General features: G+C 44.2%; 1 protein-coding gene across 2 annotated transcripts in view; it reads left to right on the forward strand.

The window, feature by feature from the left end:
- The window catches only part of NSF (N-ethylmaleimide sensitive factor, vesicle fusing ATPase), a 62,860-nt gene extending 52,082 nt beyond the window's left edge, over positions 1-10,778 (forward strand). The window contains exons 18-22 of one of the 2 annotated variants that reach the window (XM_026043690.1): positions 3,003-3,137; positions 3,881-3,994; positions 8,777-8,832; positions 9,371-9,379; positions 9,434-10,778. In XM_026043690.1, the coding sequence (XP_025899475.1) occupies positions 3,003-3,137; positions 3,881-3,994; positions 8,777-8,832; positions 9,371-9,379; positions 9,434-9,674 (555 nt within the window). In that variant the 3' untranslated portion in view covers positions 9,675-10,778. Of the gene's footprint in view, positions 1-3,002; positions 3,138-3,880; positions 3,995-8,776; positions 8,833-9,370 lie in introns of both variants that reach the window. The other variant, XM_026043691.1, reaches the window with a different exon arrangement.
- Positions 10,779-14,277: the final 3,499 nt, after the last annotated feature.

Consider the following 14,277-nt stretch of genomic DNA (forward strand, 5'->3'; position numbering starts at 1 on the left):
AAACATTTCTGATTTGTAGGTTTTCCAGTTTTTTACTGAATGAATTGTCTGAAACTACTAAAATACAGAAGATTCCTAATATGTTTTAGAACCATAGAGTCCTTAAGGTTGGAAGGGATCTTTACAGATCACCTAGTCCAACCCCCCTGCTCATGCAGGGTCACCCAGAGCACGTGGGCCAGGCTGCGTCCAACCAGATTGGGAAGATCTCTGGAGAAGGAGACTCCACAACCTCTCTTGGCAACCTGTTCCAGTGCTTTTCGTTTTCTTTTAGTAATTGATACAGTAGGGATTACGCTTATATTGTGGTAACTGATTTTCCAGTGGATGCAGGTTAAAGTGGGTTGAAGGGCATAGTTTGTTTTGAAAAAAATAGGGAAGAACCCATTCATTTTGGGTGCAGCACATAAAATATTTAGGCAGTGTTTTCCAATGTAACCATCTGCTCTGATGAGTTTTCTGACTTTAAGTCATCAATTGTTTGGCATCTTGAGCGTGGATCCAAAGCATCATTTCTAAAAGTTCTTGATGGACCTGTCGTCTGCTAACTTGTCCTGTTAACTTTGAACCTTGGTCAGATTTTGTCATTCTTGGCGTTGTGCTGTGTGAGCTCAGCTCAACTTTGTGTGAAGGCCTGCGTCCTTTGCTTTGGTTTAAACCGGATGCTTGGCAATTTCATGTCTTACCTTGTGGTTTTTATTCTGAGAAAAAGCATTTCCAATATGCTTCTACACGAAGCAATGTATGGACTTTATAGATAATAGACAATTTAAAGACTTCTCTGATACCCCCAACCCATTTGCCAAGAGTCTATTTGGGGAAATCAGTCCATAGTTCTCACTGTCCCTGTTGCTGTCCTCTGCTTCCTTTAGAGGAATCTTGTATTCAAAATTGTACTTGCAATTGCTAGGATTGCACAGCATCTTCGAAAAAGCACCCTGCATTCATGCAGCAGAACAACATCTTCTGTTTTACTCTTTTCCCAAGTCTAAAAATATCTAAATTGCTTGTTTTGCACAACGCTCAGCGCTAAGCTGGTATTTTCAGAGGACTTGCTACAGTGACCGACTCTCATGGCTTGCTTACATGGTAATAACTCATTTTGGAGTCATCTTTATGATAATAACTCATTTTGGAGTCATCTTTGTGGGTACGGTAATTGTCTGCTGGCCTCATTTACAGCAGATTTTGGGTTCATCTGACCAAGTGTGGCTGCCAGCAGTTCGGTTGCCTGAAACTAGTGTGGTTGTGCAGAATGTAGTTGGTTGTGGGAGTGCAGAGTGGAGGCAGCTTCTTTGGGAGGAGGCAACTGGCCTAGTGTGGTAGAAGTTTATCAGACTTGTGCTTGTGGGACAGGGGTGGTACATGGGATTTGGAGATCTTGGTTGTCTTTGACGTCCTTCAATCTCCTTATCCCTATAAGAAGAAAGCTTGTTTTCTCCTTATGAGATTGTAATTTTAACTGAGTTGTTAGAGCATATACAGTATCAGATATAGGGATAATACTGATACTTTGAACAAAATCACACTGATGACTGCATATTGGGAAATAAAGGACAACCAAAAAGCATTGTAGGTCAGGATGCAGATGAAACTGCCTCCATCAAGTCTGCTGATGGTCTCCATCTCTGTCTTCCTCATGTGGAAGACCTTAAGCAGGCCCCAGTTTTGCCATAGAATCATCATGGTTGGAAAAGACCTTCCAGGTCAGCAAGGCCAACTGTATTCTGCAAGCTGCTAGCCCAGCAGCGTCTTAGCGAGTTGGGTGGTAGCTCGAGGGCGAATGTCAGTGGTGCTCTGGAGGATCTGCACTTTTGTGGTTTGTGGCAGCTGAGGCTCTTTGGAGGATTGATTTCCCAATAATTCCAAGCCTACGTTAAACCTGTGTTTTAGCCAGAGTTGAAGACAACTGAAGTTCTGTGTTTGGGTAGGCAAAAAGTCTATCTATTGTTGAGCATCATTTATTTTTTTCAGTCAGTTAGTGCTTTAGCTGAACCCAAGCACTTGATGGAACTTTCCTGCCCTTGATTTTTTTTTTTTTCTTGTTAAATTTCCCTCTGGGTTTCTTGGGAAGCCCCCTCAAGGAGAGCCGATCTCCTGCGCATGGTGCCTCCTGGGCAGCAGACAGTGATTAATGCCCAGAAGTGTTAGCCAGGGTTGTCCTGGCTATGCCCCTGAGGGAGGCTCATGGCCTGGGGTGCGCTTGGGTTCAGCTTGCTGGACAGAACTTCCTTGGGCTCTCTTAGGCTAAAAATAAACCCGAAGCAAGTCTGGTGCCTTCTCATCGGTCATCACTCAGAGCAGGAATGGAGCATACTCCAGTATAAAGTCAGCAAATCAACAACAACCAGGGGAAAAAACATACGTGGGATTGTGAAGATGCATCATCTTCATCAGAAGTGTGTTATGTTTAAGGAGGTTTTCATTCTTCATTAGAGGAATGCAAAGCATTCATAAAATGAATTCTGCCTGCCCCGTGGGGAAGGGTTTTGTGGTTTTCGGGGATGCATTGAGGTTTTGTGTTGCAAAGGCTGAGTCTAGAACTTTGTTCTTTGAGCATCAGCAAGACTCCTGTACAGCAAATAAGGAGGATCCTGGGTCAGCCAGAGACCTCCTAAACCTGATCCTTCCACATATGTCAGGCAACCTTTTTCTAAAAGGAGAGTGTTATTGTGAGAAATCCGCTGTAAGGTAGCTTTTGGAGTGGTTTATGCTTTTAAATCTAATAATGCTTCAATTTGTAATAGTGAATTTAGTGGAAAAGAGAGGTTAGGAAAGCAGTGAGTACAGGTGGGTCTCTTGTGTACCATAGTTTTTGGTCCCTTTGCTATTATTCTGACTTCTGCCATCTGGTTCTAGTCTTGCATGCTTACTGTTAATGCTCATTTCACTTAATTTTGTTTTTTAGTGGTCATTTTCTCTGTAGCTAGCTGGAGCTTCCCAAGTCTGGTTCGGCTCACTCTGTTCTTCCTTTCCTGACACTTTCTCTGTTGTGTGGGCAGGGCCGCAAGCTTCTCATCATTGGAACCACCAGTCGCAAGGATGTCCTGCAGGAAATGGAAATGCTGAACGCCTTCAGTACCACTATTCATGTGCCAAACATTGCAACAGGAGAGCAGCTGATGGAGGCGTTGGAGGTGAGGAAAAGTTAAGGAATGAAGAAACTGCTCGAAAATTACTGAAAATGAATGATTTTGACCTAACAGCAATTGTGAGGCTTTCCCTGCATTATTTTGTGATCTGATGAATTAAGGGAAAACAAGATCTAGGCAAAAAGTTCAGGGAGTGGATTGAAAAGTTCAGAGGGCATGGAAGTGGGTAAAGTTATATAATTGGGACACTTAAACTGAAATGTGCCCGGAGGGTGCTGAGCGCTCATTAGCTGGAACAACATCAAATGGAAGTGCTTGGTGGGATTATAGGTTCTTTATAAATGGAGGCTCCCAAGGCTTCTTATGCTGTGCCGTGTTGGAATTTGTAGCACGTATGAACAATTTTTAAGATAAATTTAACAGGCAGAACCTTGCAGTGTTGTCACAATGGTAAAAAACACAAAAGCCTGAAAGATTTTACAGCTTTTGCGACAGGTTTGAAAATGAGTTGTAGCATAAGCCACTGTGTTCCTTTTGGACTTCAATCTGGAGAAAACCTAGAATGGGTCGTAAGACTGAGTGAGCAAGTAACTGTTTAGAAATGCTATGAAAAGAAACATCATGCAGTTAAAGAGTCTTGTAAGTATTTTGCCTCGTTTGGGTATCTTACAACAAATAGTTGTCTTTCCAAGCTAGAAAACGAGCTTCTCATTTTCTTGGCCTTGGGTTAGGTAGCATTTCTCCTATGGACAGTCCCTTGATATTTTTCTTTTCTGTATCTCCTGCAGCTCCTGGGTAACTTCAAAGACAAGGAACGCAGCACCATTGCCCAGAATGTCAAAGGGAGATCCGTCTGGATTGGTATCAAGAAGCTGCTGATGCTCATAGAAATGTCATTACAAGTAAGAACTTTTCTGGTCCAAGAAGGACTGGGGCTCATAGAAGACACTCAGAGGCTCCCACTTGTCTGCAGACTCTTAGTTTGACTGTGTTGTGGAAGCCTTTGAATAGATTTAACTGACAAAAAAAAAAAAAAAAGGAAGAAGTTTTCCAAACAAAGAAATTGCCAGGTCTTGGTCTGTGGAGAGCTCTTTACAAACCACAGTGCCTATGGGCTGTTTAGAGCTGCACTTCAGAGAAGGGCGTCTGGCAGCCAGAGAGATTGGATTACCTTACCTTCAGTGAAACTTCTGCTCTGCACACAGCATGTTAAGATTGCAGATAGTGATCATTTAGGGTGTTTTTTTTTTTCTGAAGAAAAAGGTACCTGCGCAGGTGTATGTGCTCTTTCCCTCCAGAAGATAAATCTGTCAGGCTGTTCAGCTGCTCCTCTCTTTATTTTCCACTTTCAGCACTTGAAAGAAAATAATTGCAGCGGGTGGAAATATGTGGCCGTGGGCCGTTCCCGGCCGTGCCTGCGAGGCAGCCGCCAGCGAGCAGGAGGTGCAGGCGGGCAGGGAGCGCGCCGCAGCGGCCGCCCTAATCCGCGCCTGACATCGCGGCGCCCTCCCGAGCTCCCCCTCCACGCACGCTCTCCTTTCACATCAAATGGGTTTAGTGCAGCTGAGTGAACTGTCCTTAGATCTTCCTAGGAGAGGCTGGGCATAAGCTAAGAGGCATGTAGTTTAGCAGCATATAAGTCATGTATCCCTCTGTTCACTATTCACAATTCTGTTAAAACTTGCACAGGACTAAGGATATGCTCTGACTGGATGTCACCTCGGGGAATAAAGTCATTTATCTAGATTACTTTTCCTCTTCTTCCTTGGCTTTTAATTCCATACCTACAGGCAAGTCAGTAAGTCAGTGCTCACACGTATTAAATGTATTTAAAGGGTGCAGGCCCTTCGGGGACTGCCGGGCTCAGTCGCAGTCCATTTCACTTAGCCTCGGCAATGGATTCCTTCTTCACATACAGGACATTTTCTTTTACTGCTTTGACCCAAAGTATTAACTATTCATTCTTTTCCAAGCTGAAGGTGAGGACCATGTAAATTGGGGGCAGTTGTGAATTTTGATCATGATACATAGCCCAGATTTGGGTTCACAGTGTTGTCCCTTGGTTTCACACTTATAATGCCCTAGCTAGGGGATCTTCATGCATGCAGCCCCGATGCTGTTCTGGGCTATCTACAAACTTGTGCATTTTCTTTAACCAAAACCAACTGGTTTTTAAGCAATACATAGCTGATCAAACTGAGAGAAGAGAGGCAGTGCTCTGGCTTGGTTCATGCCATTTCCTGCCAGTTGGAGAAGCACAAAATGAAGGATTGCTGCTGCTAATATTGTAAACACCTCTCTGAGCTACTGTATATGGATGGTTGGTAGCAATGCACCTTATGTGTTATTACACTGAATATGTGGAATTGCAGAATAGTTGGGGTTAGAAGGGACCTCTGTTGCTCATCTGGTCCAACCCCAGCTACTCAAGCAGAGTCACCTAAAGCAGCTGCCACCGCACTGTGTTTAGTCAGGTTTTGAATAGCTTTAATGATGGAGGCTCTACAAGCCTTCTGGACAACCTGTTCTAATATGGAACCAATTGCACAGCAAAGAAGGGTTTTCTGGTGTTTAGATGGACTTTCCTGTCTTGCAGTATGTGTCCACTGCCTCTTATCCTGTGACTGGGCACCACTGAGAAGAGCCTGGCCCCATTGTTTTTACTCTCTCCCGTTTCTCTCCCATTGGATATTGATACACCTAGGTGGGATTAGCCCTGTGGAGCCTTCTCTTCTGGCTAAGCGGTCCCAACTGTCTCCGTGCGTGAGAGATCCTCCCGTCTCTTAATCATCTTTGTGGCCATTCACTAGACTTTCTCCAGAGGTATCTGGCTTTCCTGCCTCGAGGAATCCAGTTTTGGACAGTGTTCCAGGTGTGTGTCTCACCGGTGCTGAGCAGAGGGGAAGGATCCACCTCTAGCCTGCTGGCAATGCTCATCCTACTGCTGTCCTGGATGCTCTTGGCTACCTTTGCCCCAAGGGTGCCTTGGTGGCCCTTCTTCAACTCGGTGTCCCCCATGACTCCCAGGTCCTTCTCTGCATAGCTGTTTTCCAGCTGGTTGGTCTGCAGCATGTAGTGGTGCATCAGGTCTTTCCTCCCTGGGTGAAGGACTTGTCATTTCCCTTTTTCTGAGCCTTGTGAGGTTGCAAAAAGTGCAAAATCTATTTTTATTCTTGGTTTTTTTTTTTTTTTTTCCTCTCCGAACTGAACTAGAGCACAGCTTTCGAAAGGAGACTGGATCAGAAGTCTCAAATCCCTTAGGAATTTCAAGTGATGGATTTGTCTTTTAAAATTCAGGTGATTGGATTCCATAGTAAGCTAGTTTTTTGGAAAAAAAATGCACACCTGTCTAGGGAAGTCTTTTTCTCTATGGCAATGTTTTTAGGCTGATAAATCACTTTGTCTTAGAATAAGTCTTGCTGAACGAACCTCAGTAGCAAAATCAAAGTGGACACACTCATAATCTGCCATATCTAGAAAGAAGCTAGAAAGGCTGAGTTTAAAACTAAGTTTAATTACAGTACATGGACACCTCCCAGTATTATTAGGTGCCACTCCAGTTCACCCTTGCCTACAAAGCACCTCTGTCCTGGGATGCTGCTGGACTTAGGAGCCTCCTTGTTCCATAGCTGGCAGACTAGTTCTGTCTGCAGCTTCTTGCCTGCCTAGCTGGCTGATCTTGATTTGATTGTCTGGTCTCTCTCCTTGGGAAACTAAGCCAGACAACTTCCTGGGAAGCCCTTTTTTCATCTCTGCTATTTTCTGATCCGCTAGCTTTTGTTCAGCATAAATAAAGCTGTTAACCTTAGCTGCTGTGTGGGATGTCTTTTCATGTGCATGGGAAGTTAGTTTGAAAGATCATTGTGTAATATTTCTTTTTTTATCTTGAAGCAGTAACTTATGTTTAACTAAGACACTTGGGGGTTGATGGCAGGTTTACAGAAGTACTACCCTGCTCGTGGATATGTGGTCTTTCTGCTTTGGCATCTTGCACAAGATACTCTGGCTGCAGACAGATGCTGTTATGGTCTGTAGGATGTCTATGAGGGCAGATTGTGAACCAACTATTACAACTATAGCTGCTTGCATGCCTCCTAGCGAGGAGGCAGGATCTTTGACCTGGGAAATGGAATGCCAGCATTGGCAGCATTCATTGCAGCTGGTAGGCTCAGCACACATGTTTTAGCAATAAAAAGAAGAGAGGTCCTTTGTCTCAAATCCCTTTCTTCAATGTATGGAGAGATGGAGCAGAGGTAATGGTTTTTTGCTTCTACTTGGCTTTGGCAGGTTTGGTTTGCAGGCTTGCTGCATAATTTGAATTTTTGATCACTTTGGAACCTCGTGTCCAGGAGCTGCACTGGCAACTTCATCCAGCTCCCGACTCGGTCTCAAACTGCAGGTGGTGTCTGGTTCTCTGCTGTGACCTGCTCTTTGTGTGAGTCTTACTGAGAGCACTAAGACACGGAATATATGTGCTCTGTATGCTGAAAATCAGGTTCAGCTCAACGGTCTTTCCAGCTTCAGTATCATCTGACCTCGTTTGCTCTGTAGGACCTCTTGAAATAGGAGGAGGTTAGGATTTCCCTTAGTTCTGTAGAAATCTATCCAATATCCTGTCAACCATTTGATTAGGTCTCTGTGTTCCTACACTGTCCACAGATTTCTGAGATGATTGATTTTGACGTAATGCTCTGTCCCTCAGCCAGTTTCTTAGCACAGAACTCAAATCTGGTGCTAATGTGTTCCTTGGGGGGTCTTTAAACTCCTGCATCTGAATCCCTTCTGGCATCTAGGAAGAGGACATATTTCATGGTGGTTGTGTCATCAGAAGCAAGGAAGATTTAGGCCGTTGTGGCCAGCCATCTGCCTATCTTCTAGCTCAACAGATGGCTGTACTTCAAACTTCTCCCTAAGTATGTGATGGGTAGAGCAGACCCTTTTGGCCTAGCAGTTTAGCCGGGTTCATTCTACTGCACTGCCCTCTAATCTAGCTTGTGTGTCACTATAGGACACTCTACGTGGCCACCTGGCGTTGTGTTCACACCTTGACCAAGTACTAGCTGTTCCCAGCACATACAGAAATTCAGAAGAGAAGTCATCTCTGGTCTCCTGGGACATGGCATAACAGTTGCTTTTAGTACCTTTATATGAGCACTTCGAATACTAACTTAGGTGGTAAAGTAGCCTTATTTATTCCTTTATTTAGAGTGTGTAAGAGGGAAAGAACAGAGAGGAGAAATGGAGCGGGGGCTTGAACCCTCTCTGCTCCTGACTGTACAATTTATGCTCACCCAGCTATGGAAAGGGTCGGGGAGAATGAGGTGCAATGGGACTAGTTTGTGCAGATCCAGCCTAGAAGGGGCACTGTGGGATGATGCTAGTGTGAATTAAAGCAGAAATATTTGATAGAAACAATTGTATTTCTAAGCTGTCTTTCCTTGTGGCTCGGAGAACATACTGTGCTGGTGCCACTGAGCTTTGTGTTGTGCTGCAGTGTTGCGTCCACTGCGTTGGTTAGCTGTGGACTTGGACAAGCAGATTTGTCTCCGGCCAGATCAGAGCATGGCCACAGCAAACACGTGGGTTCTTCAAGCAAGCTTTGTGGCTGTGGCCTCCTTTTACTGTTGTGCTGTTTAGGAGATTGCACCACGTGTTAATGGAGATCTGTTTTGTCTGGTATATAGATGGATCCTGAGTATCGGGTGAAAAAATTCCTGGCTCTTCTGAGAGAAGAAGGAACGTAAGTATTTTTGTTGTAAAAGGTTGTTCAAAATTCTCTTCTGGAGTCGAGAAACAAAGCAGCAACTTCCCTCTGAGGGAAAATTGTCCTCCTGTACATGAAAACCTATACATCAAATCAGTTCTACTTATGATTTTTACAGGCGAGGGGTCCTGAAGACTTGTTGAGGACTGGCATGTCTGAGCTTTCTGCTTTCTTTATTTACTTTTAAAACATTAATGAGATATTGGACAACTTTGTTTAACTAAAGTGGATCAGAAGAGATTCCACTAGAGTTAAATAGCTATTTATCTAAAATCTGTTCTTCTTGTTTTTCTCCTGTGTGAGTAAAGGTTGTCCAGCTCTTTGCCCTGTAGGTATCACAGGGAATAGTTAGGCTCAGTCTTGACTGTGATACCTCCTAGAAGAAGTCCTTGTAATCCATGTATGGCAGCACTTAACCCTGGGGAAGTTGACGACACTGTCCATCTTGCTACATGTTAGTATTTAATGCTTTTATATGTGTGTGTTTTTCTGATGGCTTTGGCTTCCGTTGCAGGAGTTCCCTAGACTGAAGATGGACCAAGCACAAGATGGACAGCTGGAGAAGTGACCAATCTGGAGAATATGCACTAGGATCTTTACTCTTCTGTGTTCAACACACTGGACAAAGTGAAATGCTTCCCTGTTTCCAAGAACCCAATGTGGAATTTGCATGTTTAGTGCAATACAGTATCTTTATCCTTTGTCTTTACTATACTGATGTCACGTGGAAGTGTCTTCTAGAACACTGTGCTTCTGTCTCTGTGCAGGCAAGGCTATGTTCTCATTTGATTTTAGCATGGGAGAAATGTAAGTTTTGAAGCTACTGCTCACTTGTGTCCAGCATCCGGTTGCTATGATAGGAAAGAAAACGTGACTTCTGAGAAAATCTGATAGTCCTTGGGGAAGCCTTATTTAAAGTACTATTCTGTGTTATTCTGATCTGAAGAATACCTTCTTGTTCAGTTATGTTGTCATATGCCTCATTGAATTATAAAGTCAGGCAGATATCCTTAAAGACAGCGACCACGATAATCTAGAATTTTTTAGATGTTAGTACCTTTTTTATTTATTTAATACCCATTGTTGTGATCTTATGGGGAAGAGACTGGCTATTGGCATTAGTGATAGGAAAAAGGCAGAAAAATATGCTGATCAGAATAGAGAAAACTTTCAAATCCAGTATTTAAAGCTTCAGAAGTTGCTGTTAATTCAAAAACAGTTGAGAGATGCTGGTTCCAACCCGAAAGCTCTTCATGAGTGCAGTGTGGAAGGTAGTTTTGGCGTAAGCCAGGCTGATTATATTCCTTTTCTTTGCCATGTTACCAAAGGTTGAAATCCTCCTTTGAGAGAGGAAGCCAAGCTCTCAGGCACCCATGAGATGTACGTTGTTATGAGGTGTACGTTGCCACCGTTTTGCACTAAAGCACAGGAATGTATCAAACTTTGCTACATGGTCCTTGCCCAAGAGTCATCTCGCATCAAGGAGATGCTGCTGTCAATGACTGCATGAAGAAACTCCCCTCGGTTTCATTGACTCCACCTGTTTAATAAGGTTCATAGAACATACCTCAGTTTGGTGGGGCAAAAAATCAAAGCCATTTGAGATCTTAGTCAGTGTGGGTTCTGAAACTTGACTAGACACGCTGTAAGGACTAAGCAGCTTTATACTGAAAGAGATGTTCCTGCAGAGAGGAGGTTGCTTCACATTCTTTAGGTCTGAAGGTGAAGGTTCTCTAGTCCTTATTTTGCAGACTTAAAGCAATCAGAGTATTTTAACCACTCCACTCTGGTTCCTTTTCCTTTGGCAGTGCTGTTGTATTGTGATAACATTGCGAGTCCCAGTGGTTATTACTCCTTTTCATTTTGTGTATGATCTTGTGACTTTATTTGTCTTCTTCTTTCCTCTGCTCGTCCTAGTGACAACAGCACACGTTAACTTATTTTTCAGAGTAAATGATGTAAACCTTATTGTGTCTTTGTCCAGAGCTATATTGATGAATAAATATCTCATTCAATTGCACATTGATGGATTCAATAAAAAGCACAACTCCTTGTGGTGATCTGGGAGACAGCTGTGTTTGTGCAGGTGGTTGAGCAGATGTGTGTTTGGGGTGCTGCTGTGTGGCATGAGAAGGTAGCAAACTGCTTCCCAGGCTGTTGAAAGCTAGAAGGCTGCTAAGCTGTTTGAACCTGAGCAGGGGTAGCTTGAATGTAGATAGTCTAAGAAAGCTGGCTCAGAAGAGCTCTGGTCCACTCCATTGCAGAGTTTCTTGGACCCTGCAGTGCTGGGGAAGTTCAGAAGATGAGGGGAGATGATGCAGCACTCTCGGGAAGGCCAAAACCAACTGACTAGTGTAACATCCCACCCATTCCACTGTCTCCTGTGACTTTCTGTCCAGTTGGTTAACTGCAGCTGGGAGATGACAGGGGAATGACCCCTCTCAGCTCCTTTCTGTCATATTACCTCTAAGACACTGCACCTTGACAAGATCCGTTTTACATCACTATAAACAATAATGGACATTTTTTTTCCTCCCTTCTTTATCTTGTTGCTGCTTTTTACTGAACTTTACAGAAATGTAACTATCTTGTAAATAGAATTGTTGGCCAAAGTCAAGTGAGTTTGAATATGTTGGGTTCTGGGGTGGGTGGGGAAGCTGGTGGAATGATGGACAAGACATGCACAAGGCTTCCAAAGGAAAATATGCTGAAGAGTTTTGCTAGGCACAAAAACAGCTGCAGGGGCAGAGCTGCCAGTCACCCGGATTGCTCAGCCAAACATTACCTGTGTTTGCAGAGTGTTCAGGTGTCACTGCTGCCCTGCAGTAGGAGATGACACTGGCAGAAGTGTGTAGTGTGCAGCATGGTTGGGCTACAGGGAATAGAAAGTAAATTTAATTAATTTACCCTGCATCTGGCCTCATTTTAGGCCACTGTTGTGGGAAACTGTGTATTAATGTATGGGAGAGGCTACAGAAACACCCACAGAATTACTGATGACTGGGAGAAGATGTCTTTAAGGGAGAAATTTTGGGTCTCTGTCTGTCCATACAATCAAAAGGTGATTCAGGGGTAGCATGTAAGTGCTGTTTTAGGAGGAGAACTTGTTGTGTAAGGGTTTAGTTCAATAATGTAGCAATGTGTGTACACTGTGACACTGCACTCTATAAAAGTCAAAATCTTGGTTTGCTGATGGTACCGACCTGGGAGGAGCAGCTGATACTGAGAGCTGGGAACTGGCAGGAGCAGCTGATGGCCCTGAGGCTGCGCTGCCGTCCAGAGGGACCTGGACAGACTGGAGGACTGGGCGGTGAGAAACGTCATGAGGTTCAACGGGGGCAAGTGCAGGGTCCTGCACGTGGGGAGGAATAACCCCGGACACCAGGACAGATTAGGGGTGGACCTGCTGGAGAGCAGCCCCGCAGAGAGGGACCTGGGCATCGTGGTGGACGACAAGTTGACCATGAGGCAGCAGTGTGCCCTGGTGGCCAAGAAGGCCAACGGGATCCTGGGGTGCATTAAGAAGAGCGTCTCCAGCAGGTCGAGGGAGGTGATCGTGCCCCTCTACACAGCCCTGGGGAGACCACATCTGGAGACTGTGTCCAGTTCTGGGCTGSCCAGGACAAGAGGGATGTGGAGCTGCTGGAGAGAGTCCAGCACAGGGCTACRAGGATGATCAGRGGCCTGGAACATCTGCCMTRTGAGCAAAGGCTGAGAGAGCTGGGCCTGTTCAGCCTGGAGAAGAGAAGGCTGAGGGGGGACCTGATCAGTGTCTATAGATACCTCAAGGGAGGCAGTGAGGAGGAGGGGGCGGCCTCTTTTCAGTGGTGGCCAGTGATAGGACTAGAGGGAACGGCCACAAGCTGAGGCACCAAAAGTTCCACAGGAACTTAGGAAAACACTTCTAGACAGTGAGGGTGCCAGAGCCCTGGCACAGGCTGCCCAGAGAGGTTGTGGAGTCTCCTTCTCTGGAGATGTTTCAAACTCGCTTGGCCGCAGCCCTGTGCCCCGTGCTCTGGGTGACCCTGCGTGTGCAGGGGGTTGCACTAGATGACCTCTGAGGTCCCTTGCAACCTTAAGGATTCTATGATTCAAAACTGACAGCACATTTTTGTTACTTTTTTAGCTGTAAAATGTCTTCACGTTACCATCACCATTCACATTACTATCAGTGGCTTGCATTGACTGTCTCCTTGCCTGAGTAACTGGATGAAGCACCCCTGCTCCCATACATGTTCTTCAGTACTCAGCTCAAAGAGCTTTAAAAGTCAAACCACACAAGCTGGCAAGTGCATATTTTTGGTCATTTTTTACCTTCTTTTTAATGACTTACCACAAAAAATGCAAGTTGAAATATATTTTTTCTCCAAATATATATATTTATATAATATATAATCTTAGTTAACTCAAGTATATACATTGTATAATAAATAATGCTTATAAAAAGAGAAATTTTCTGAATATAAAATAAAAAAAATCAACCTCTACAACTTTATACAAAACTTTGGATACAGCAGATTGATGGAAAAAGATCTTCCATTCAGTGCTAGAATACCTGGCTACAGTAAAATAATTACAAGGCAATAAATGTTCTATTTAATATTAAATACCTTTTCTTGATTAAAAAACAAAACAAAACAGAAACAGGGATTTTGTTTAAAGTCAGGTACTTGGGAGTCTTTGCAGACACAGGATTTAATATATACTTTTAAATAGAATGCATATCAGAAGACAGCTTATTTTGGAGACACAGAGTTTTCCTTAGCTCTCCTGTGATCTTTCCTTTCGGAAAGCCGACGCTTCCAAGGCCGCTCGAATCCGGTAGCTCTTCATCGTGCTCTGCAGAGGAGGAACTGAGAATTTAGGTCTGAATTTTGCCACTCGCAGCCTTGAGTGGCCGGGCTAGGTTCAGGGCTCCATATGCAGGGAGTTTTATTATGACTTTTTTTTTTTTTTTTTTTTAAATTTCAGGAGACAACAAACCATGAAAATGAGAGCTCAAGCAGGAGAGGGGGAATGTGGCCAAGGAAGACCAGGGATCAGCACGAGGGACAATCACGGCTTCCTCTTCACTGAGATATTTTATTGGACATGTGTGACCACACCTGTGGTCCCTGACTCTGTTGTTGTTCTAGAGCTTCTAGGCTTGAGCTGAAGCCCTCATAAATGAACCACTAGTACCTCAAGAAATAATCCTAGGGGAAAGAAAGGTGGAATTGTGATACCACTGAACACCCTTCTCATCTGCCCTGGCACCTCTTGCTGGACAAGGTGGCTTGAACAATTCTGACAGGAGAAATGCTAGTGAGAAGGCTCAGACAGAAGGCTTTTTGCCTGGTCTGCTACTGATACTAAAAGTGGGGGTAGCAACTAAGATGACATGGGTCCCTGTTACCAGAGAGATCCCAGGAGCTCATCTCG

Source organism: Nothoprocta perdicaria, unplaced genomic scaffold (genome assembly GCF_003342845.1).
Source record: "Nothoprocta perdicaria isolate Ctin4 unplaced genomic scaffold, notPer1 scaffold_336, whole genome shotgun sequence".
NCBI classification, from domain to species: Eukaryota; Metazoa; Chordata; class Aves; order Tinamiformes; family Tinamidae; genus Nothoprocta; species Nothoprocta perdicaria.